Source organism: Dermochelys coriacea, chromosome 3 (genome assembly GCF_009764565.3).
Source record: "Dermochelys coriacea isolate rDerCor1 chromosome 3, rDerCor1.pri.v4, whole genome shotgun sequence".
Taxonomy (NCBI): domain Eukaryota; kingdom Metazoa; phylum Chordata; order Testudines; family Dermochelyidae; genus Dermochelys; species Dermochelys coriacea.
Genome location: NC_050070.1, coordinates 210,426,340 through 210,450,104, shown reverse-complemented (window position 1 = coordinate 210,450,104; position 23,765 = coordinate 210,426,340). Strand labels below are relative to the sequence as shown.

Here is a 23,765-nt window from a genome sequence, read left to right as displayed (position 1 = left end):
ATGCCCGGGGGAGACTTGCACGCCCAGAGACCGTGAAACAAGGGGCGTCACCGCACAGGCCGGGAGGAGAGCGCTGGCTGGAGATGAGCTACGGGGGGCACCTGTTGCGGGGACGATCAAGGCGGCCATTTCCAGCAGCCGACACCAACCTCGGAGGAACAGACCCTCAGGCCTGAGCGGGGGGCGGGGCTGAGCGGGGGCCGAGTTCGCGCGCGGCGCTGTGGGGCGGGGCTGAGAGAGGCTGAGCGCGCGGCGCTGTGGGGCGGGGCTGAGCGGGGCTGAGCGCGCGGCGCTGTGGGGCGGGGCTGAGCGGGGGGCGAGTTCGCGCGCGGCGCTGTGGGGCGGGGCTGAGCGGGGCTGAGCGCGCGGCGCTGTGGGGCGGGGCTGAGCGGGGGCCGAGTTCGCGCGCGGCGCTGTGGGGCGGGGCTGAGCGGGGCTGAGCGCGCGGCGCTGTGGGGCGGGGCTGAGCGGGGCTCGGGTCGCGCGCGGCGCTGTGGGGCGGGGCTCGGGTCGCGCGCGGCGCTGTGGGGCGGGGCTGAGCGGAGCGCGGGGCGCCGTGGGGCGGGGCTGAGCGGGGGCGGGTTCGCGCGCGGCGCTGGGGGGCGGGGCTCGGGTCGCGCGCGGCGCTGGGGGGCGGGGCTGAGCGGAGCGCGGGGCGCCGTGGGGCGGGGCTGAGCGGGGGCGGGTTCGCGCGCGGCGCTGGGGGGCGGGGCTCGGGTCGCGCGCGGCGCTGGGGGGCGGGGCTGAGCGGAGCGCGGGACGCTGTGGGGCGGGGCTGAGCGGGGCTCGGGTCGCGCGCGGCGCTGTGGGGCGGGGCTCGGGTCGCGAGCGGCGCTGTGGGGCGGGGCTGAGCGGAGCGCGGGACGCTGTGGGGCGGGGCTGAGCGGGGCTCGGGTCGCGCGCGGCGCTGTGGGGCGGGGCTGAGCGGAGCGCGGGGCGCTGTGGGGCGGGGCTCGGGTCGCGCGCGGCGCTGTGGGGCGGGGCGCGCGTGTGTGGGCCCGGCGTGGGCTGAGGCGCTGGCCAGCATGAATGAGGCTGAGGGCCTGCGGCAGCGCCGCGCTGTGCGGCCCCAGGTCATCACGGAGGACACCCCGGCTCAGGCGGCCAAGGATGGCAGGTGTGGGCCGCTCCCAGCACCCCTGGGTGGGGTGGCTATAGGGGAGAGGGAGGCAGAGCTGACCTTGCTGGGGGGATTTGGGGGGGAAGGAGGAAGGGCTGGGGGAGAAATGGGGGAGGAAGAGCTGACCTTGCCTGAGGGGTGGGAGGTGAGTAGGAGGGAGGAAGAGCTGGGGGAGTAGGAGCGGGGAGGGAGGGAGGAAGAGCTGACCTTGTTGAGCGGGGGGAGGGAGAGCTGACCTTGCTGGGGGGGGGTGAGTAGGAGGGGGAGGGGGGAGAGCTGACCTTGTTGAGCGGGGGAGGGAGAGCTGACCTTGCTGAGAGAAGGGAGGGTGAGTGGGGGGGAAGGGAGGGGGGAGAGCTGACCTTGCTGGGGGGGGAGGGAGGGAGGAAGAGCTGACTTTGCTGAGGAAAGGGGGGTGAGTGGGGGAGGGAGGGAGGAAGAGCTGACCTTGCTGGGGGGGTGAGGGGGGGAGAGCTGATCTTGCTGAGGGAAGGGGGGATGAGTGGGGCATGGTTTAGTTTTAGTGCACTGGAAATGGGGGTTGGGGCACTCTGGGAGGAGCTAGTGACTGGGGTCAGTAGGGGAGGGAGGAGGTGCTAGTGGCCAGAGCCTGGCTTTGTAACTTGTGGTGGCTTGGGGTACGCTGTGGGGTGCTAATGGTTGGGTGTCTGGGGTCTTTACATGACAAGGGATGTCTGGACATGGAAGAGATATCTCTTGGGTGTGTAGGCGGCAATGGCCTGGCGGAGTATTTCAGATCACTTGTTTTATAGGCCTCTTGTGGCACTTCATTCCCCTCATCCCTAGATCTCTTCTGGAATAAATAGTATTTATGCTATAACCATTCCCCATTTTGCAACATCTCTTGTTGGTGTTTTTCTTGGTCAACATCGTACTTGCTTTAGGGACGGGGGGAATGTCAGACTTTCACTCTATATTTGGAGCGGATAATCAGAGTCTAAACGTGGTGGGCTTTTCCCGTATTTTATACGTCTAACAGACTTCTCTGGCAGAAGAGATTTTTAATTGAGCGGTGCTATTTTGTGCTTTTTTGACTTTTATGCCAAAATCTATTTTTAAAACAACACACATACACATTAACCAGGCCAGAGTTACTCCTGCATTTCTGTGGGCCAAGTTCTGCTTTTGGTTGTACTTGTGTTGTCCTATTGACTGTTTTGCGGTTGCACAGATATATTACTTTCTTTGTTGCTCTGATCTGGATTTCTGTTTTGCAGCAGTGTAAATTTACAGTTCATACTTAAGTGTAGGCTATATAATGTAATAGCTTTAAAATGTTATTTCAACACAAGTAGATTAAAGGATTCCATTTTAAACTGTCCTCTTTTTTTATTCAGTAAGCTTCATGTAAATCTGCATAACCAGGGAATAAACTGCACATTTCTAAAGGTAATAGTTATAATTGATTGATGTGATTGTGGCCATTTTTACTTTCTACCTTTTTAATTGTTTTTTTGTCTTGGATTTGGTGGTTGGTGATTTGCACAGCCTTGGATTATATTTGTTTTCTGTTTCTTTTGATCCTGATGTCTTGCAAATTATTTTTCCTCTTTCCTTTGTCATCCAGGTTCATCAGAAGAAAGTAGCTGCCATTGGTGGCTTTGTTTGTGTGTTGCCCTATAGTATACCTGATTGCCATGCCTCTCTAATTGGGAGCTTTCATCCTTCAGACTGAGGGTGTACACCTCTAAGGTACATATGGCACATCTTCCCTCCCTTGACATATCTTCTGTCAGAGAGGTTCAGCAAGCTTTGCTGCCTCAGCAATTTGCCTCTTGCTGCTTCAACACTTCCAGGCCTGTGGCTTCAAGGACTGGTTGTTTCAACAGTTTTTCCAGGTATTAGGAGGTGCCAGCCAGGCTCAGTTACTTTGACAACTTCTTTTTCCTGCCTTGATGTGTCCTGCACTAGTCTAGTGGCTGGGACCACTTGTTGCACCAATCTCCCTCCTCCTGTCTTGACACTGTTCTGAAATGGAAAAAATATTAGGGATGGTTGCTTTGGTAACCTGTCTTGATACTTCCTGCTCCAAGATGATAAGCCAGCTTCAGCAGCCCCCTCTTCCTGGCTTGGTACAAAGGAGCCATCTGCCAGGGCTCTCCTTCTTTATTTTAAAAGAAAATTTACTGTTTTCAGTAATGTGATAGGATACATTTACGGAGTGCTCAGGTGATCTTAATATAAAGAAAAAGAGAGGCAATGATTTATTTCAACCAACAGTGTCTAACAAAAATGCAGCTATAGAGAGTTACATGTATTTTTTCCCCCAATATCTGAGTTGTTGATCTAGCTTGAATAGCCTGGGATGTTTGTGGATATGTACTCTGCCCACCAATTACAAGAGGGGTGTGATTCATTTATGGTGTGTTTTGTATTTTCCTGTTATCTTAGATGACAAGTGTAAATTAGTTCACCTCCCAAAACAGGTAGGTTTTTTTAAATTAGGTAGATAACTGAGAGTTTTGTTGGAAAAAGGAATGAAGCTGCACTGCCTTTAGCAAAATCATTTTCAGTCCTATTCAGCACCTATCCAGCTAGGCTGCATTGGAGGACAGGACACAGCAAAATCTTGAACCTGTTAGTTTCTGTTTGATCTTCTTTTCTTGCTTCCAGAAGTATCTCTCCTCCTCTTCAGTCAGAAGGAGTGGCCATTACTCTGATGCTTGCTGGAGACCTTGTCTGTCCTTTAGGGTTCTAGAGCTGGATTCCAGATATGTTGGGTTCTTGAGGTCTAATCTTATCTAAGGATTCACATCTTGCTTATCAAAATTAGTAAATTTTAACTCCAGTCATTCACCTTATTGCTCACAGTTTGGAAAATAGAGAGTTGCCTGTATTCTGTCTTTTTTATTAAAGGGATTTTTAGCAGCTCCTGAATCATAGGAATGTGAGGTTTCAAATCCTTTTTGCACCCTTTCTTTCCTTTGTCAGTTGTTTAGTTGGGGTCAGAAATGTAACCTTTACCTTGGAAAGCAAGATTTAACTGAAGTTTAAGCGGGCTTCAGCAGCTAAGTTTCAGTTTTCTCTCTAATGCACACTTGTTTTTTAAGTAGTTTTCAGCTGTTATAAAGAGGTTTTGGTTGAAGCTCTTAGCTCAGAGTAATTTCTGATAGTTCTGAAGATATTGAGCCTACATCTTTTGAGAGGTTTCGGTTATTGGTTAACTGAAGTATAGAGATGTAGAGTTAAGAGGCTAACTTTAATCAGGACCCCTGCCTCTCTCTCATTCTCTGCTTCCACCTTTCAATTCCAAGGCCACTGGTGCAGAGGCCAGGAGTGCCCTGGAAGCTGGTGTTGAAGCTTCTGAGGTGCAAGTTCTAAACATGGTGATTGTTGCAGGGGCAACAGATGCTTGGCTTAGAGGAGATGAAGGAATTTGGTTTAAGGCAGCCCTCAGAATGGCTCAGTTTAGGTGGGGTTGATTGGATATGGGGCTTGCTGCTGTAATGCAGCTCAGGAAGATGAAGGAGCTGGTATGGGGAATGCTACTGTAACTCCCTGAGTTACCCAGAAGGATGAGAGGGCTGGCGCAGGTGCACAGGAGGGAGAAGTGAAGCAATTGCTACCAATAACACACCGCTTCAGATGAATGGTTTTAAAATGCAAAAGATAACTGGCAGGAGGGGAACACCCATAGGGTGGTCCCCTTGGAAAGCATCTGAACTGTGGAAGAGCACTAAAGGGTTGATCTTCATGGCAAGAAACAAAGCAGTGATAATGGCATTTTTGGCCTGATCTCTGTCTGCTGCCTTGGGGCAGCCTTGTGCCAAATATCCTGGCCTCAGTCTGGCTCAGCGCTACCACAAGTAGTCTGTTGCCTAGCTGTCGCCTCAGGACAGCTAAGTATGTGCAACACCTCCTGGAAAGGCCTGCTATGTGCTGTGCCCATTCTGACTGAGCAGCTACCAGGCAGTGCCTGCCTAGAGTGGCCAGGCTCTACAACAATAGATCCTGTCAGTTGCAGACAGAACGGAGTTGCCAACAATCATGCCTCTGCAAAAGGAACATGACTAGCTACATGCTAAAATTTATGGATACTTGCACACAAATAGGAACAAATCCAATTCTACTTAGATTTTTCAGATGGGGAACAGCACTAACAATCCCAAAGATTAACTCTAGGGCTGGTGTCAGCACCTTGTGTACGTGCTAACTGCCTAGTGGTCATAGTGATATTTGCACACAGGGCGGCAACACACATTTCTCCCCTATTTAGATGATTGGCTGATCAAAGACAATACCTTGGAAAGGTTCCAAGGATTAATGTATGCCTTCACAAGGTACTGTTGCTGTTGGTTTAATTGATACTGCAAGCAGATCGGGTATATACCAATGGCTGTTTTAGAGAGCAGCTGAAAGTCTCAGTGGCTGCCTTTTCAATTCAAGCCACAAACGCTTCAAAAATCCTTGCATTTTTTCTTCTCTGGAAGCTCAATCTGTGTCTTTGGGCTTGTTACAGTAAAAAAAAAAAAAAAAAAAAGTATGCAAGATCCATTCCCAAATGATGACCGTGTTTGCATCGAGGAAGGTTGTGCAGCCCTGGTGTGCCTGCACAGAAAAACAGTATATATTTTCCTTCCTACCTGGGCCACGTAAATGTGTAAAATCTAATCCATTTCAGCACTTGAGGGACCCGTCAGGGTCATGTCAGAGGAACTGTATTCAGTCTTGAATTTTCTTTGTAGACACTTGGGGATAATTCTTGGCTTTTACACCTTTGAACTCCAAGGAAGAGTTCTGGCCAACTTCAGAGAGCAACAGACTGTCACGATCATGATCTTTTTCAAGAGTGAGGAACATGGTTCTCATGGTAAATATGGAGAACATAGGCTACTATCAGCAGATGCCTTACTATATCTTCTTCTTACTATATCTTCCGGAAGTCTGTTGTACTCCCAGGGCAAAATTCTGCCATCGGGTTTGGGAAGGTACTATATCTGTTTTGTTTTCTGAGCGGCATGATTAGCTTGCTGTTCACACATTCTCAGTTTTAGACTTGTTACTTTAGAGTTCAGTGTCTTGTTTCATCTTTTGATGGTTATTGTGTCCTGCATGGGTGAATTGAAGGGTTTATTCATATTCACTCTTTTGATGTTCTGTACCTTGGGGAAACACCCTATACTCCCATGTTCATCTTTATAAAATGATTGTGTGGTATCCAATGCAAAGTTTGTCATGTTGGGCTTCTTCGGAAGGCTCATGATACACTGAGCATGGTTGTTATAGTGACGTTATCGTTACAGTAATGTTATAGGTTATAATTTCATTTATGTAGTTATGAGGTTGAAAATGAATCCTCATAACTTAAAAAAAACACCTCATCAGGGCAGATATGGGACTAGCCCAGCCCAGCCTCACAGAAACAAAAGACGCTGGTCAAGGCAGCAACAAAAGAATCTGTTAGACTCTCAAGTGAGTCACCCCCCTTCCTTTGGTCAATTTGAAACTGCAATGAGGCAATGCTCTCCTGACTCTGAAAGGGGGGGTGGGCAAAGTCAAGAGGGAAGAAAGGACATGATAAAAGGGAGAGACATTTGCCATGCTCTCTCTCCCACCTACATCTATAGACACCACATCAAGTGACTGAAACGCTGATCTAAGGGGAGAGCCTGGCTGAAGAGCTACCAGCCAGCCTGTGATGAGAGGCATCTAAGTTTGTAAGGGCATTGAAACTGTTAAGATCAGCTTAGACTGCATTTTGCTTTTATGTCATCTGACCAAATCTGACTTGTTATGCTTTGACTTACAATCACTTAAAATCTATCTTTCATAGTTAATAAATCTGTTTGTTTGTTCTCCCTGAAGTAGTGCGTTTGGTTTGAAGTGTGGCAGAGACTCCCCTTGGGATAACAAGCCTGGTACATATCAATTTCTTTGTTAAATTGATGAACTAATATAAGCTTGCAGCATCCAGCGGGCGTAACTGGATGCTGCAAGACGGAAGTTCTTAAGGTTGTGTCTGGGACCAGAGATATTGGCTAGTGTCATTCGGTTGCAAGTAGCTGGGAGCAGCATACATGCCAGAGGCTGTGCGTGAACATCCCAGGAGTGGGTGTTCTCTCAGCAGAGCAGGGTAAAGCTGGCTCTGAGAGTCAAAGATTGGAGTGATCTTGCAGATAACCAGTCCGGGTAACGCCAGAAGGTAACATCACAACTCTATATTATGAGTTTCAAGATAAGTCTCATTAAATTAAGGAAGTGTTTCTTTAAAGTACTTCAATAGCTCTTTTGTTCCAGTTACTTGAGGTAACTTATTCTTGGCAGCAATATTAGCTACTGGAATTGGAGTTTCCAGACTGGACTCAAAGTTAATTTAGGAGGTAGGTAGTAGTCTATACATATGTATTTCTAATGTATCATAACTGGAGTATCCATGCATTGTATACATATAATACCGTATTCAAACGGATGACAGACCTGATTTTATGCTGACTACATGATTTAGCAGGTGGTTGAGCATGAAGAGAGGTGTGTGTGTGTGTGTGTGTGTGTGTGTGTGTAGTGGGGGTGAAAGCAGAAAATTGGGCTTTTCAAAAACAATTTTGTAATGAGAATTCTTAAAATCTTAAGGTTGTGTATGCTCTAATCCTAATTTGTTTGTTTTGTGTGTGGCAGTACTTACAGCAGCAAGGTGTTCCGTATGACCTTCATGATTTTGGCTGTGTGCCTAATTATTCCCTTGCTTGGAGCAATAGTTCTTCTGGAATGTCCAATAGACCCTCAACCTCTAAGGTGAGCTGTGTTTTAACTGAATTTTATTGCAAGCTAACTTTTAATACTGATTCTATATTGGTGGATAAGATTTAGTCAACTTTTATGAAGTTACTGAGGGCTTATTTACACTTCAAAATTAGGTAGACTACATAGGTCGACCTACAACCACCACAGTAATTCAATCAGCTGTTGGTGTCCACACTGTCCTCCTTCTGTTGGTGGTGTGCGTCCTCACCAGGAATGCTTGCACCAACTGAAGTGGGGACCCCACAGCCATGCGGAGCTCACAGCTGCATCCGTTCTCCTCCCACCCCGCGCCTGAGGGTGACAGCTCAAGGTGTGAGCCCGGGATGGGATTCAATTTCACAGAGTTTGTTTTTGTTTAATATCAAGCAGTAGTGTGCAGAAGCAGGGTTGGGGGTCCCATTGTTGTAAGCACTATCCAAATACATACAAAGGCCATGGTCTCTGTCCCAAAGTGCTACAGTCCAAGGCTGTAGTCCAGCAATCGGACCTGCTGCAGAGAACCCTTATGCTTGCATGAAGTTTTACTGAAGTCAGTGGGGAATCACATTGAACACAGACTCCCTATGGATCAGATTGCAGAATATGAGCCTAAGAATATTACTAATTTGTTTACTAGATTTTTAAAAAAGCACCCTCAAAGCCAAACTAATTATCACTGCTCTGCTAATGCTGTACTTAAATGTATCTAGATTATTTGTAACAGAAATTGGAATTCTCTGCCTTCCCAGTTGCTACTAGGCACATCAGTCAGGCTTACAGGCTCCAATCCTTCAAAGCTTATTCATATAAGTAAATGTAACCTACTGGTCAGTGTGTGTTACCCGTCCCCCTCTCTTCCCAATCCACAGAGGCTGAGAGTCTGTTGTGGTCCCAGTCAGAAAGCATAGCTCTTTAGCTCAGAGACTTTTAGCTGTGGAGATCCTGGTTAAGACCCTGATGTTGGCCAAGATTGCAGCTGTTACATAACTACACGTGTACATTCAGTGGGGATGTCACGTGTAAATAAGCACAGAATCAGGGTTGAAGTGAGGTGTTTGTCACAATCAGTAAGGCTCTTTCAGGAGTATAGAGTATAATTCTCTAGGATGAATTGTGTCTCCTACTGGCATCAAACCTACAATCAGATGTGTGTGGACTCAAGTGTCCATCTGCATGGATCCAGTTGAAGGATTGGGGCCATAATAACTGGGACAGTAGTTTATCAACTAGCTAAGTAGCAACATTGAATTGAATTTTATTTCAACTATTTAAGACTACTGAACCACATCTTTGAAACTGACTTGTATTTAAATGACAGGTTTCAGAGTAGCAGCCGTGTTAGTCTGTTAGTCTAACAAATTTATTTGAGCATAAGCTTTTGTGAACTACAGTGAGCTGTAGCTCACGAAAGCTTATGCTCAAATTTTAGTCTCTAAGGTGCCACAAGTCCTCCTTTTTCTTTTTGTATTTAAATTAACATCAAGATGCTAGTGTTGTAAAACTCCTATTTCCTAAGACCGGATGCAAGCTAGAGCTGATATATTGCATCAGAAAAGTCTGCTGATGTCCAGGAAAATGAAAAATACTGTTTCAAAAACGGTGGTCATGTTTGCAGTCTAGTTGGCAAACTGGAAAAATTGCTCAACTTTTTGCTCAAGTGTATTTGACTTTGTACCTGTTCTGTGATAAAATCATGAGACCTGCATTTTGATTTTACAGCTTTAAAGAACCCCCACTCCTGACTGGTGCATTAGAGCCAAATATTAAGTTGCGACAAGCAGAGAGGATATTTGAAAACCAACTTGTTGGACCAGAATCCATTGCCAGTATTGGTGGTAAGCACTGGAAAACTTTAGGGATTTAGGGTGGCTTTTTCACTGTAGCTTCTTTGCTAAGAGTTTGATTCAGCCACATATCTCTTGGATACCAAATTGTGCAGGCTTTCATGTGTCTGCAATTTAGCATTGTCTTGGGTCAGCAACCACCAGCTCAGAGCCACATATCTCCATGTAACCCCCTTTCCCAGGAGTAAGTAATTTAGATATCACAAGAAATCCTTACCCTTCTGGAACATGGCCTTTAATGACATCAAGGTCCTAACTTTTTGTTCCGATATTCACTTGGGTAACTTTTTAACTAGGTCGCAGTGGTTATAGAGATTTTTTTTTAAATATCCACCCTTATGATTATGTAATTGAGTTTCTCAGAGTATTAAGCTTTATTTCAATAAGATAAAATGTACTGTCAATAAATTGTATTTAATGATAAATCAGATCCCTAAACATTAAATTTTATTACTGCTGTATACATCTAGTGGAGGTGCTTTTAAATAAATTTGTCCCATTACATAGAAAGCCCCTACTAGCTCCACACTGTGTCCTACTGAGCAGCTTCTTATCAGAAGCGCCAGACTCAAGTGGAGTTGGGGGCACTGTGCCCATTTCTTAGGAAAGTGTCTTTGTGAAAGGTGGATTTTGCAGTGTGCCCTGAAAGTGGTGAGATTCAGGCCTAGCCATAGAATCAGGTATTTGAGTGTTTCAATGCTAACAGTAAACAAAGAGCTGGAGCTTCAGTTTTCTCTCTGAGACAGTCTCTCTGCAGTTTCCTTTAAAGGTAGGAATTGATTAGTACAGTATGTTTACCTCATTTCTTGCTGCCATGTTTCCTAGTTAACTAGAAAGCTATATTAAAGCCCTGGTTATCTTTAACCTTATGAGGAAAGTGCTCAGTAAATCATTACCAAAGTCTTTCATTCTCTAATTTCTGCTATTACTGCCTGGCTCCACAAACATGTGTTGAGGTGTTTAGTCAAAATATGGATGCTGTCTGCTGCTTCCCAAATAGTCAGTCTTTCAGATTCTATTCTCTAGGTGGTGGTTGCAGGCAAATTACTGGCCTTCAGATGGCCCTAACCTCTGACCTGGCTGGAGGTTTAGAACTTTTCTAGGAAGTAGAAGCTGTTCCTTTCTTGAAGATCAAAATAGTTTTTCCTCTGACAGGTTTGGAGTAAACCATTGCACTTCCAAGCAGTTAAACTGGAGGTTTAAAAGCCCAACAGTTTAGCAATTCTCCTAACCCATCATCTATGTTTTTTTTTTTTTTTTTTTGGTAAAAGAACCATGGCAAAGTTCAGAGAGGGGCTTGAGCTCATTATGGCATATTAAGAACGAATTTGTCCCATTGCTGTCATGTGACTTGGCATCAAAATGGTGACTGAGCAACATTTTTGGTTTTGGATGACTAAGTGCTGGATTCATCCCTTGAGCTGAAAACTTTTCACAGAGCAGGTACAGCCTAAGTAGTATCAGTATAAATACCTGCTTGTGTGTTTCAGGCCTCAAGGAACCATTTCTAGCATGAGAGGATAATTCAGTTGGTGGCATCCCTGTTGAAACTAGTAACAAGGGTGATTTATATGGTGGTGTCTGATTCTTTTTTTGATGATGTGGAAATCTGTTCACTGACATGAGGCCACAGAACCATCACTAATGTCTATGGTCAGATTCAAACCAGCGACTTAGTCTGAGACTCAACTCCTCCTTTTTATCTGAATGAATCCAATTTAGCTAGTTGAGTGATTTTAATTGCTTGGACTCTCTCTCCACTCACTTCAGTTGAAGTACAAGAATAAATAGGGAAGAATTTATCTTTAACTAAATGTGTTTGAAGTGCATAAGTTTTGTGTGGGAGGAATGTGGGCTCAATGCTGACATTTGTGCTACATTATTATAAAAAGATTTTGTATATTACAGCAGTTTTGTAGCAAAGCTAATCATACTATTTGTTTATGCAGATGTGCTGTTTACTGGCACAGCTGATGGAAAGATTCTAAAAATTGAAGATGGGGAAATAAAAACGTTAGCCAGACTTGGCCATGGTCCCTGCAGTAAGTAAATAATGACCATTACACTTTTATCATTCAGTTGAAAAACCATGGGATAATTTTGTAATGATTAATAAATCAGCTTTCAATCTTGCTCTCTTTTGCAGGTGCACATCTTCACAAATTTCACAGCATAATGCATGTGTGCAGTAGCTGGATTTTAGACGACAGTAACATGTCCATGCTTGTGGCATCTTAGAGACTAACAAATTTATATGAGCTCACGAAAGCTTATGCTCAAAAAAATTTTAGTCTCTAAGGTGCCACAAGTACTCCTTTTCTTTTTTGCGAATACAGACTAACACGGCTGCTACTCTGAAACACGTCCATGCTTAGTTGACATGTATTCTCAATATTTCCTTGATTTCATATGCTACATTGTACTTATGCAAAGCTGATGAGTTCTCATTGAACGTCATGTACTCCAACATGTTAAACTAATGTTCATGAGAATATTAACAATATGTGCATGACAATATGCCTCTCTCGTGATCTTTCACAAAGTCAGTGGAAGCTGCATATATTTATAACCTTCGTTAGTGAGGCCTCTTCGGTTCAGAAGCCTAACTTTAGGTTTCTAGGTCTGAAAGTCTTGGTTAACATCCCTTGCACCTGTGGATACTTGCTTACAACAGTAATGCAGCCACAGCATAGTGGAAGCACTAGTATAATATTGCTGTAGCCCTGCATCAGTAGTATATTTTGCTTCTGATTTTTGCCTGTATAGACAGCCAAAGAGAGCACAGCTTTCCTAGGCAAGCTTGGAGCTATGCTTTCCTGTTTCCATATGCATTGATGGTTTGGCTGTCAGATTTCATGTCCACATGGTGCTGCTTGCATAGTTACAGTAAGACTTATTTAAGAGCATTCAAATGCTTCTATAATACCTGGTGAGAGAGCCTTGATGATGATGACAAATTAGATTTGTCCTTCTTTAATACAAGACAAGATTGTATGTGGCTCTTAAGTAGGGGTGTGGGCTGGGGGAATATTGTGTATTATCCCTCTTCCCTGCTCATCTGCTCAACTTCATGCAGCCTGTATATAGCCCAGGCAGTACTGCATTCTTTGTGGTTTGGAAACGGAAGGATTGCACTGTTCCATCTCTCTGGGGTGCATGGCAGCAAAAGAGGCAGCGAGGAGGATTTACCATGCTCTTAAACCCTCTGTCCCATTTGGGAGGTGTATTAGTGAAGGTGTACTAGTGACCATGCTCACCTGTATACCTGTGATTTTCCGGGGGAGATGCCTCACTGTCTTCTCTTGGGGCATTGGAGCTCCTCCCCTTACTCTGGAATAAACCAAAATGGCATGATCTAGCTCTCAATTTATAGAAACTTGAGAAGAGAGAAAATGTCTTGGACCTATAGGCAAAAGGTTAAGTTCTTCTATCATTCAAAGAAGACAAGTGGGAGTTCCATACAACTTAATTTGTGGCTATTTCAGAAGCTATGTGAAAGACGCAGGTCCTGCTCAGCATTTTTTACCATTAAAGATTACATGGCTTAATTCTTTTATAAAGGCTGTTTGTGTAAAAACAAATAACAGCTTGCCCTCGCTCCCTTGGCCAAAATTTCTCCTCTACTCGGTTATGAAGGCTATGCTTTGCTCGTTATCCATCTGCTTGCTGTCATCCTCCCCAAATGTGTTTGAATCTCAGTAATGCTGCATACAGTTTGTGAAGAATTTAGATAGTCTGCAGGATTAAAGGAGCTTTATAATGTGAATGTTAACTACTTCAGAGTTTTATAGATGTGATTTTTTTATTTTATTTTTGTAATCTCTGAAGAGTTTGAGATTTGGAGACATTAAAATATTTAGGTATAGCTAAGATATCTTGTCTCCATCAGTTAAACAAACTTTCATCTTTTATTTTCCCTTCTGGGTGGATAAGACTCATTGTTTGAAGGAGGAATGTGGAAAGATTTGCATAAATTAGAATTGCTATATATTAAGTTTTTGTAATTGGATTAGTTGCATGTTACCTAAAGGTACTGTAGTGCCTATTTTAAAGGGCTTAATTTGTAAGCAGGGCTCTGAGAGTCTGAGTTAAACGTCCAGTCTTAAAGCAGCTTGCATATGTATTTTCAGACTAGCTTTGATTGAGCTAGCTTGCTAAAAAATAGCAGTGGTACAGGCTGGAATCCAAGGCAGGATTGTATCTGGGCAGCTAGCCTATTCTGCCATGGTTACATTGTTACTTTTAGTGAGCTAGCTCCATCAAAGATGGATTTGATTGATGTCTATATGTGTTATCCTGACTGCAACGTAGATATACCCATACAAAAGACAGGTGGGAATTCTCTGCAGTGCCTGGGCGCAATGTGGCGAAGGATGACAATACAGCCCTTTTGCTGCATACCCTTCCTTTTGTTTGTTTTAGCCTTTCTACATCACTTTGTCATGCATCAGGCCAGATCCTCAGCTGGTGTAAATGACACAGCTCCATTGCTGTCAATGGAGCTATGTCGATATACATCAATAGAGCTGCCAGTTTATACCACATAAGGATCTGGCCTAATATGTAATTTCCTTTCATAATAAAACTAAGGACTAAAAACTCACCCCAAAGAATAGTCAGGCAGCTGTTTTCCAGCCTGTGCCAGGAAGTTTGGGGGATGTTTCGAAGTGCATTTAAACTCTCCCAAAGCTTAATACCCACTGGCAATCCTAATGGAATCTCTGCATAGATCCTTGACTACTACTGTTTCGCAGCTATCTAGTTGACGTTATCTATGGAGTTTTAGCAAACAAATTTTGTTACTTCTGCAGTAGATGGAAAGATGATGCAAACAGTGATTGAGATATTTCCAGGTAGCATTGATGTTAGAGTAAATAAGTAGAAGAGGTCCCAGGGTAAACGTTTAACAGCAGCAACCACCTTGTGGACATTTTTGAGAAACAAGTTTCATAAAATATATAGTGACTTGTTTGTAATAGTTGTCCTCCATCTTTTATTAAAAGGGAAACTTGAGGCATGTGCCAAGTATCCTCTTGCACACTCCTTCTTTGTTGTCCACAACCTTTTCAGTGTTGTTTGAAGGTGACTAAGTAAATACCAGTTATTGCTAACACAGTGCTAGTGCCACACTTGTCTGTTATTTGTCAGCTAATATAGTAGTTGAGTTAGTAGAATTTATAATGGTAACTGCAGTGATTTCAACTGTATATGCATATGAAATCACTATAGTCAATGGCTAAGCCATGTATATACAGTAAAGGCAGTAGTGTTAAATATCTGCTTTGAAAACACAGATCTTTACTGCCTGTTCTAAAGGAGAATTTCTGGTAGCTGTCAGAAGTATTGAGGTTAGGGCTGGTTGGGGGAAAGTCTTTTGTGTTTTGCTTTCAGCAGAAATTTTTGACTTTTTATCAGAAAACCAGAATACTTTTGGTTTGGGGTTTTCTGACCAAAAAAAAGTCAAACTTTTTTGAGGACGACAGCCACTTTCTGGTCAATATTTGTTTAATCAAAATTTCAAACTTTTGTCAAAAGAAAAAATTCGGAAAATATTCAACCACCCCTAACTAGGGTAGGTATGTTTTTTGCTAAGCCAGTCGGTAGAGAGCAGTGTTAATGCTAACCTTCCAGCAGCTCTGATGCATTGATCATTAAAATTCATTTCCTGTTGGAAAAATGAAAGCATGATATATTTATAAGTGTGGTGGTGGGGGGGCTGGCAATATAATCTTCTTATATTTGAGCTTTCTTGTCTGGAGTGGCTTCAATGCCTTTATATACAAACTGCTCTGCCTATAAAACAGCTGTTAAATTGTCTCAAAAGGAACCAGGGAAGATGAGCGCACCTGTGGGAGACCCCTTGGCATCAGAGCTGGGCCAAATAATACCCTGTTTGTGGCAGATGCCTATTACGGAATATATGAAATTGATCCTGTCACAGGTATGTTTTTTTTCCCCTCCCTGGGTTTGGGCACTGAGTTGTGAGTTAGGCAGCTTGGGTTCTGTTCCTGGCTCTGCTTGACTTTTGTGGCTTTGGCCCAGTCACTTTGCAATTGCGTGCCTCTGTGTTTCCATTGCCATAAAGAGGGCTACCGATGCTTACCTTTTGGAAAGCACTTAGATCTATGGATAAAAAGCACTGGGTAGAAGTTAAACAAAAGCATATGTAGCTGAAGTACTTCTATACCTCCCCATTACCTGAGCATTTCACAATCCTTAATGCATTTATCCTTGCATTTCCCTTACCCCCAACATGAGATAGGGAAGTGCTATTATTCACATTTTACAGATGGGGGCCTGAAGCAGAGAGGTTAAGTAACTTGCCCAAGGTCACAGTGGGAGTCTGTGGCAGAGCAGGGTCTTGAACCTAGGTCTCCCAAGTCCCAGGCTAGTGCCCTAAGTATTAGACAGTCCTTCTCCCCCATAGAGCCAACTGCAGGATGGTGCAGTGGTCTGCTTGCATGGATCAAATTGCAGGATCAGGGCCTGAGTTTATACTTTAAATGAAAATACATTTTAAAAGCTTTTACAGTGTATGGCTCTCTACAATATGAAGCTTCTCTTGTGTAAAAGTTTTGCAGTGATACTAGTTTTAAGCTGTATTTCAGTCAATATTGTGCCCCCCCACCCCCTCCCAAAAAACACAAAACAAAAAACCTCCTCCTCCTCCTCCCCCCCTTGGGGAGACAAAACTCTTACCAAGTTTTTGTTCTGGGCTGAAATTCTGCACAGGGTGCCTCAGCCTCAGTACAGTTATTCCACTCTGAATAAACTGTCCGGTCTCTGAATAGCACAAGTACTAAAATAAACTCCCTTATGTATCCTATCCAAAACCTGAAACCTTTTTTTAAAGTAAGAGCTGTGAATGTTATACAGGAAAAGCTTCCAAAACCCAATATGTGATCTGCAGTAACACATCTCTACATTTTTGGTGGAGAGGGGGAGGGAATTTCTGGAAGAAACAGATTTCAATCTTCCTTCAGTTGAGACTTTTTGTTATTTGATTGACATATATGAAATACACCTCTACCATGATATAGCGCAACCCAATATAACATGAATTTGGATATAATGGGGTAAAGCAGCCCTCCAGAAGAGCGGGGCTGCACGCTCCGGTGGGTCAAAGCAAGTTCGATATAAGGTGGTTTCACCTATAATGAGGTAAGATTCTTTTGGCTCCCGAGGACAGCATTATATCGGGGTAGAGGTGTATATAGATCTCTTGCAAAATAAGAGCATATTTTAGGTGTATCAGCAGTGATTTTAAAGTTAAGGTTGTGTTTTCAGCTTTTTAGTCAAGGTAAGATTTATATTCCCTTTGTTACACTCCACCAGAAATGTTGATCAAGCCAAATTTATCCTATTCATTTTGGAAATTTACAAGTAAATGTATTGAGTAGATTAGGGGTTCAATGGATTTGAAAACCTACTCCTTTGTGAAACTTGGTTAGTGGTATCTGATCCCTTCAATGTAAAAATGGCTTAATTTTAAATACATTTAGAGCTAAACAAAATCTCATACATAAACTAATTTTTAAAAAGGCAAACACAGTCATTAACACTTTTCATCATTACCATTTCTATGCACGCCGTGGATGTGGATTGATAAAATGTCAGATGCTGATACCTTAAAATTTTACACATTCAAAATGGTGTATAACACTGACAGCTGCTCTTCTGAGGATAAAAAAGATATTGGGCCAATTTAACACCTATCTGAATGTATTAGGATTTAGATTATTGGAATGGCAGCATAAAAGATGGGCAGATTTTATTTATTTTGTAATCAGGTGACGTGAAAATGCTATTATCAACCAATGAACCAGTGGAGGGTCACAAAATGTCCTTTGTGAATGACCTCACATTGACTCGGGATGGGAGGAAAATCTTCTTCACAGACTCCAGCAGTAAATGGCATAGGAGGGATTATTCATTCTTGGTTATGGAAGGCACAGATGATGGATGGCAAGTATCTATGTACAGCATTCCATTTACCCTACAGCAGATCAAACCAATAGGAATAGCCAGGACAACTCAGTTATGTTTAAAAACCCTTTGAGTCTTTATAGACTGTGTAAATAACACTGCTCTGAAAAGGGCAATGGGGGAATGTGTGGAAGAAGCTGGCATGTGCAGAAATGAAACAGATGTAAGAGATTTCCTCCTCTTTCAAAAAGCCTATTTTGTGTAAATCTTCTCTAGTGGAATGTGCTTTTTAAAATTAAAGAAATTAACATTTTTTTACCCAAATTCTCTCATGGACAATTGTCTAGCAACCTTAAAAAGCTGGTGTACTTCTGCCCCACTCTCCGGGTCATAAATAAATAAACTTATATACGCCCTGCCTGCTCTGCTTCTCATATTCTTTGCGTATAAAACCTGGAGGAATAAGAGGAAGGGAAATGCCTGGCAAAGCAAAATGCACTTGAACAAACTGTCTTATCCCACTTCACTTAAGTACACATGTAATGTTCTGTCTTTAGCCTGCTTGAATATGACACTGTGACAAAAGAAGTTAAAGTCTTAATGGTAGGACTGAGGTTTCCGAATGGAGTCCAACTCTCTCCTGCTGAAGATTTTGTGTTGGTAGCAGAAACGACCTTAGCTAGAATAAGAAGGTGAGTGAGATTACTTTGGGGATACGTTACTTTATCAAATCACTTTATATTTAAATTGATTTCTGTTCTATTTTATATAGGTTTTTATACCATCCTCATCACTATCTGAGCCCTTTTCAGTAGTGCATTAAGCAATGTGACTACACGGCATAAAAGAAAATCTTGGGCCAAATACTTCCCTGACTTACAACTCATGCAACCCTATTGATTTTAAGTAGGTCTCCACAGGGTGTAATCAAGGCAGATTTTAGTCTTGTGCATGGATCGATCTAGGTATTTGATTCCCATCGCCGTGGCATAGGGGTGCCTCTCAGTCACTAAGGGAGTAGACCAAATCCCTACCCTGATCTCAAAGTGCACAAACACTGCAATAGTATCCATATTCACCCCAATTTAGCTGTATTGGTAACTCAAAGCATAATAACCCAATGCAAATGTTAGCCGTAGCCCTTCTCCCTGTGTCTGGCTGTCATTAGGGTTTCCATCCAGAGCCTCTCCTGTTCTTAGTCCTTGTTTCTCTTTAGGCAGCCACCCCCACTTAGCTTTTAATCCAGCTGGAGTTAACAAACTGTGGTGCAATGGCTCTGCCTATATTAGAGACATTTTTGAAAAATTTCCTGCAGTTGTTAACCCTGGTGCAGCTTTCTCTGGTTCAGGTCCACTGGGGTTCTGGAGGGAAGTCAGTGGAAATGGGTCAACAGCTGCTGACACTGTTCTATGCACCATATCAATTAATTTGGCCTGCTCAGAGCAAATCTAATCAGTGTGGTGCTTAAAACAGTGCCTGCAGCTCGTGGTCCATCTCCATTAAGGCTGTTAACACTGGTGGGATAAACAGGAAGGGTGGGGACCTTTAAAATCTCCCTAGTGTGGATATGGTAGGGGCTGGTAGGATTTCAGTAGCTCACTGCAGAGTCTGAATACCTGTTAACAGTGTGATTCAGCAGAACATCTCTAAAAAGAAAAGGAGGACTTGTGGCACCTTAGAGACTAACAAATTTATTAGAGCATAAGCTTTCGTGAGCTACAGCTCATGATGAAGTCCGATGAAGTGAGCTGTAGCTCACGAAAGCTTATGCTCTAATAAATTTGTTAGTCTCTAAGGTGCCACAAGTACTCCTTTTCTTTTTGCGAATACAGACTAACACGGCTGCTACTCTGAAACCAGAACATCTCTGCCACTGCAAAATGGACACACAACAATATCCTTGTATGTCTTTGCCCTCTAGTCAGCAGGGACTGGTCTCTTGTTTTGGGTGATTTTTTTTCAACATTAAGAAGAAAAGATTAATATTCTTGCCTTCTGGTCACAGTAAAGTGTGAGCCAAAGTCAAAACTATTGTGACGCTAGTGGAAAAAGGGATTGCAGGGTTCAAAAAGTGTGCTTGGTAGAGGTTTTTCAGGCTTCAGAATATTTAACCAGACTTCCAGTTAGCCTCTGAGCATCTCTGCTTTACTTACACAAGCAGCTGAAATTCAAATAGGCATTATTTCTGATCTATCTTTATTTCTTTAGAGATTATAACTTAGTTGACTCCAGTTGGGAGGCAAGGCTCATACAAGTTAAGGGAGACTGACATAAAACATGAGTCAATTAATTCTTCACTCTACCGGTGCTCTCACCACATCTTTTCCTCTACCGTAGTTCATAGGGTAGATGTGACAGACTGTAGCACCATATCTTTATCTTGATTTTTATGGGTAAACTGAGTTGAATTGCTCAATCCCACAATTTATATAAATGATGTGGGGAAAATTCTGTTTCTATACCTGAAATCAGCAATAACTCCATAGAAGGCAATGGAGTTACTCTGGTTTTATATTAGCCATCAGGATATGTCCCACTAACTCTTACAATGTCAGTGATATTGCAGGTGTTCTATACTGAGAATCTGAAATCTTGGTATTTCAGCTAAATCATTGCATAGCTTCCCAAACCAGACTCATAATACACTTATGGCTTTACTTTCATCTCAGTCTACACCATACAGGTTAGCTAACCTCTTTCAGAGAGATTAAATCTTCCTCTCTGCTGTTTTCAGTAACAAGGCGAAAAACTCCTATTCTACCCAGTTTTTTCCTTCACTGGAGATATCTGGCTTACAATCTCTTCCTTTCATCAGCTGGATCCTTGTGCATGGTGGCACAAGCTGTAGTCATTGCTAGACGCATATCAGACAGAAAAATGTGGTCATACTGTACTTCACTCTGCTAGCAGTAAGAAAAGCTGTGTTTAGTAGAAAATGCATTGAACTTATGTTTATTGTATGAACTTTGTTTAGGTTAAGAGGATGTCCTGATTATCCTATTGTGATTTTACAGATACTATGTCTCTGGATTAATGAAAGGTGGAGCAGATATATTTGTAGAAAACATGCCCGGCTTTCCAGATAATATTCGGTTAAGCAGTTCTGGGGGATATTGGGTAGCCATGTCAGCTGTTCGACCCAATCCTGGATTTTCTATGGTAGATTTCATATCTGAAAAACCATGGATTAAAAGAATAATATTTAAGGTAAATGTATTTAAGATAAGGAGAAAACCAGTTTACTACTTTATTTAAGGTGAAGAAAATACTTTGTTTTAGCTCTTTCATGGGAAGATATCATGGTACTCTGATTAAAGCTGCAGTCAAGCCACATGATGCTAGTTGGAGGCATCATCCACATTTTTTTTTTATAGTTAGCAAACCTAAGGCTTGCTATTACCAATAGTGAGTACATCATTATAAAATGGAAAGGCAGTCTTTCCAATCAGTGGTGTCTCTTACCTGTACATGTATTTTCTTTTGTATTATCAAATTCTTATCCTCACTGGTGCATCAACATAAGGTGTTGGCATTTGATTGCCTTTTATTAAAATCCAATTAAAAGGAAGAACAAAACATTTTGTCAATGTGACTTTTTGAATTCTTTATCCTCAGACATTAACAGATTTTTTTAAAAAGAAATTTAGCCCAAAATTTCTCTCAAAAAAATCAATCTTGACTAACAATAGGCATTTAAGATGGAAATGCCAGCTCAGTTAATTTCTCTGTTGCCATGCTGCGTTACAACTTTTTTTTTTTAACTTTCTGGGCGTGGTAAAAGAATATTAACAGAGGAAGACAGGTTTGGGGACCAAGTCACAAATAAGCAGCATGGTTGAGAGCTATACAAAATCTGTTTGATTTTTGGCCACTGGCATCAACCACATCATGAAACTGTGTGAGAACACTCCTGCCTTGTGGATCAGTCACGCTGAGTAAATCCCAGAGCTCCACGTTGGAGTGAATTTTCTATCAATCATGCTTTTAAAGTTGACTTTTCAGTGCTCTTAAGACGTTAAATCTATGCAGTTAACTTTCACCTGAAATCTGAAGACTTATTTTGTTCACTAATTATTGCCAAGGTTTGGCATGATCCTTGATTGCTTTTAAATATATGATTAGTTTATGTAATTCATGGTTAAATAACTGTATGTAACAACTTACTCTTGCTGTTTTTCTTTCTTTAGTTGCTAAGTCAAGAAACTGTGATGAAGTTTGTGCCCAAGTATAGCCTTGTCATAGAACTTGGCGAAACTGGATCCTACAAAAGAAGCTTCCATGATCCCAATGGAATGGTGGTAGCTTACGTTAGTGAGGCACATGAACACGATGGATATCTTTACCTGGGCTCCTTCCGATCTCCGTTTATTTGCAGACTTAACCTTGAGCATGTTTAACTGTCCATACAAAATGAAATGCCATTGTTATCCTGAAACATTCTAGAATTGTAAAAAGAACACCTGTGGCAATGTTTGCCCAAGGAAGAGAGATGGAAATGCATCCATTATGTGCAGCAGGGAAATTCTATGCTACTGTGTTGCTAGAGGAAAATGTGTATGGTTTGCTGTATTTGTTCTCTTTCTTGGTTTAACTACTTCATGTCTTTAAAATGGCATGCATAAAATTAACGTCTTTAAGGAGTAAAGAGACAGGTAAATACAACCAAACGCTTTCATTAGGCATAACCTGTTGCACTCTTTATAATCTACTGAGCTGCTTCTCTTCTTTTTGAGCTGTCTTAATCTGTCAACTTTAATAGGTATTGAGTTCAAAAATATTACACTGGAAATAGGTAAATGGTTTTAGTGAAGTACTAACCGTATTGAAGAGAGAATGTTTTGCATGTGTTTACGTCCAATTTAGAGCCTACTCTGTAGGCATAGTTTAAAAAAAATTATGCATGTTCACATGTCATACCATACTTCAGTGGCAGATGCAGTACTTGCCAGAACGTGACTAGATTTCTAGTCACATCAGTTAGATTTCTTCAGTTCAATCTATAAATGAGAATATGAAACTCTACTTGGCTGTTAAATGACATAAAATATTCTACCTGTGATGATTTGTCCCTGAATGCTCTTCCTTATAATATTGTAGTTACTTGACAATGACTGGTAGTTACGTTTTATACACTATTAAACAGAAGATTGGTTCAACTAGGTTTTAAATAGTGTATTTAAATTACTGTTCATTACTTAGCTCTGCTGCACTTCCCAAACAGAAGATGAAATAGTGTATTTACTTGATTGTTATATTGACAGGTACAAAATTACAGGCATATATTGCAAATTATTTCATTGTGCTTGCCTTTCACTCTGGTTTGACAGGGCTGTGTTAACAAAAAATAAGTATCTTTTAGCTCACGCCAATAAGATGCACATGGGGCAGTTAGAGTGCAACATTTTGGAATTTACACCACGTGGTCCACATGATGGAACAGTGTAGACAAGCCCAGAGTTTTTGTTTAAAGTCAAATTTTCAGTCTATCCCACAAATTCACATGTATATTCTGATTAGCTTGAACACTAGTATTCCAGTTCATGGCTCAGGGTACAGGTTGGTGCAAATTCATGAGGTCATTTACTCAAGGGTTTCCTGAGAGGTATCTCCCCAGAGAAAGACCTGTTTCTTGAAACTCCAAAATTCTCAACAATTGCTTGTGCAAATGGGGGATTGGTGGTGGAAGGGAGGATCCACGTGAAATGTGGATCACAGGGGTATCCCTGCAGGGTGGTTGTGTCTGGCACCAAGATCAAAGCCTAAAATCAAAAAACGAAAGTTTCCGTTTGGCTTTATAGAGCAAAACACTGGATTGTTGTATGTGCTGAGCTTGACTCCTAGCCACTCAAGCATGCGGTGCAGACCCAGAGTATGTCTACGTCTAGAGCTGGAAGTGCGACTCCCAGCTCAAGCAGACATACCTGTGCAAGCTCTGGTCAAGCTAGCATGCTAACAATAGAGAAGCAGTGGGAGGGGCTAGCCACTCCAAGGACAGACCCATTGAAAACCATGGACGTGTAGTTGGGGTGACAAGCAGCTCACATTGCCATTACTAAAAAGAAAAGGAGTACTTGTGGCACCTTAGAGACTAACAAATTTATTAGAGCATAAGCTTTCGTGAGCTACAGCTCACT

General features: G+C 42.6%; 1 protein-coding gene across 3 annotated transcripts; it reads left to right on the top strand.

Annotated features, from left to right (window-relative positions):
* Window positions 1–955: 955 nt before the first annotated feature.
* On the top strand, window positions 956–22,799 carry LOC119853471 (adipocyte plasma membrane associated protein). Of its 3 annotated transcripts, XM_038396574.2 has the most exons (10): window positions 988–1,117; window positions 2,709–2,833; window positions 7,757–7,873; window positions 9,581–9,696; window positions 11,655–11,747; window positions 15,530–15,646; window positions 17,496–17,670; window positions 18,189–18,323; window positions 20,646–20,838; window positions 21,819–22,799. In XM_038396574.2, exons 3-10 carry the CDS (start codon window positions 7,782–7,784, stop codon window positions 22,026–22,028), a joined length of 1,131 nt encoding a protein of 376 aa, XP_038252502.1. In that variant the 5' UTR covers window positions 988–1,117; window positions 2,709–2,833; window positions 7,757–7,781; the 3' UTR covers window positions 22,029–22,799. The 3 variants fall into 3 exon arrangements, with proteins under 3 accessions (XP_038252498.1, XP_038252502.1, XP_043368129.1); XM_038396570.2 differs by lacking the exon at window positions 2,709–2,833 and having other exon boundaries at window positions 956–1,117; XM_043512194.1 differs by lacking the exons at window positions 988–1,117; window positions 2,709–2,833 and adding an exon at window positions 2,493–2,530.
* The last annotated feature ends 966 nt before the right edge of the window (window positions 22,800–23,765 follow it).

What these genes read in the sequence shown, in the direction of transcription:
- LOC119853471 (XM_038396570.2), top strand. Translation starts at nt 1,026, where the DNA reads ATGAATGAGGCTGAGGGCCTGCGGCAGCGCCGCGCTGTGCGGCCCCAG. An exon ending in ATCCATTGCCAGTATTGGTG is followed by an intron (nt 9,697 to 11,654) that starts GTAAGCACTGGA and finishes TTGTTTATGCAG; the next exon opens with ATGTGCTGTTTACTGGCACA. An exon ending in GAAGGCACAGATGATGGATG is followed by an intron (nt 17,671 to 18,188) that starts GCAAGTATCTAT and finishes TTCTGTCTTTAG; the next exon opens with CCTGCTTGAATATGACACTG.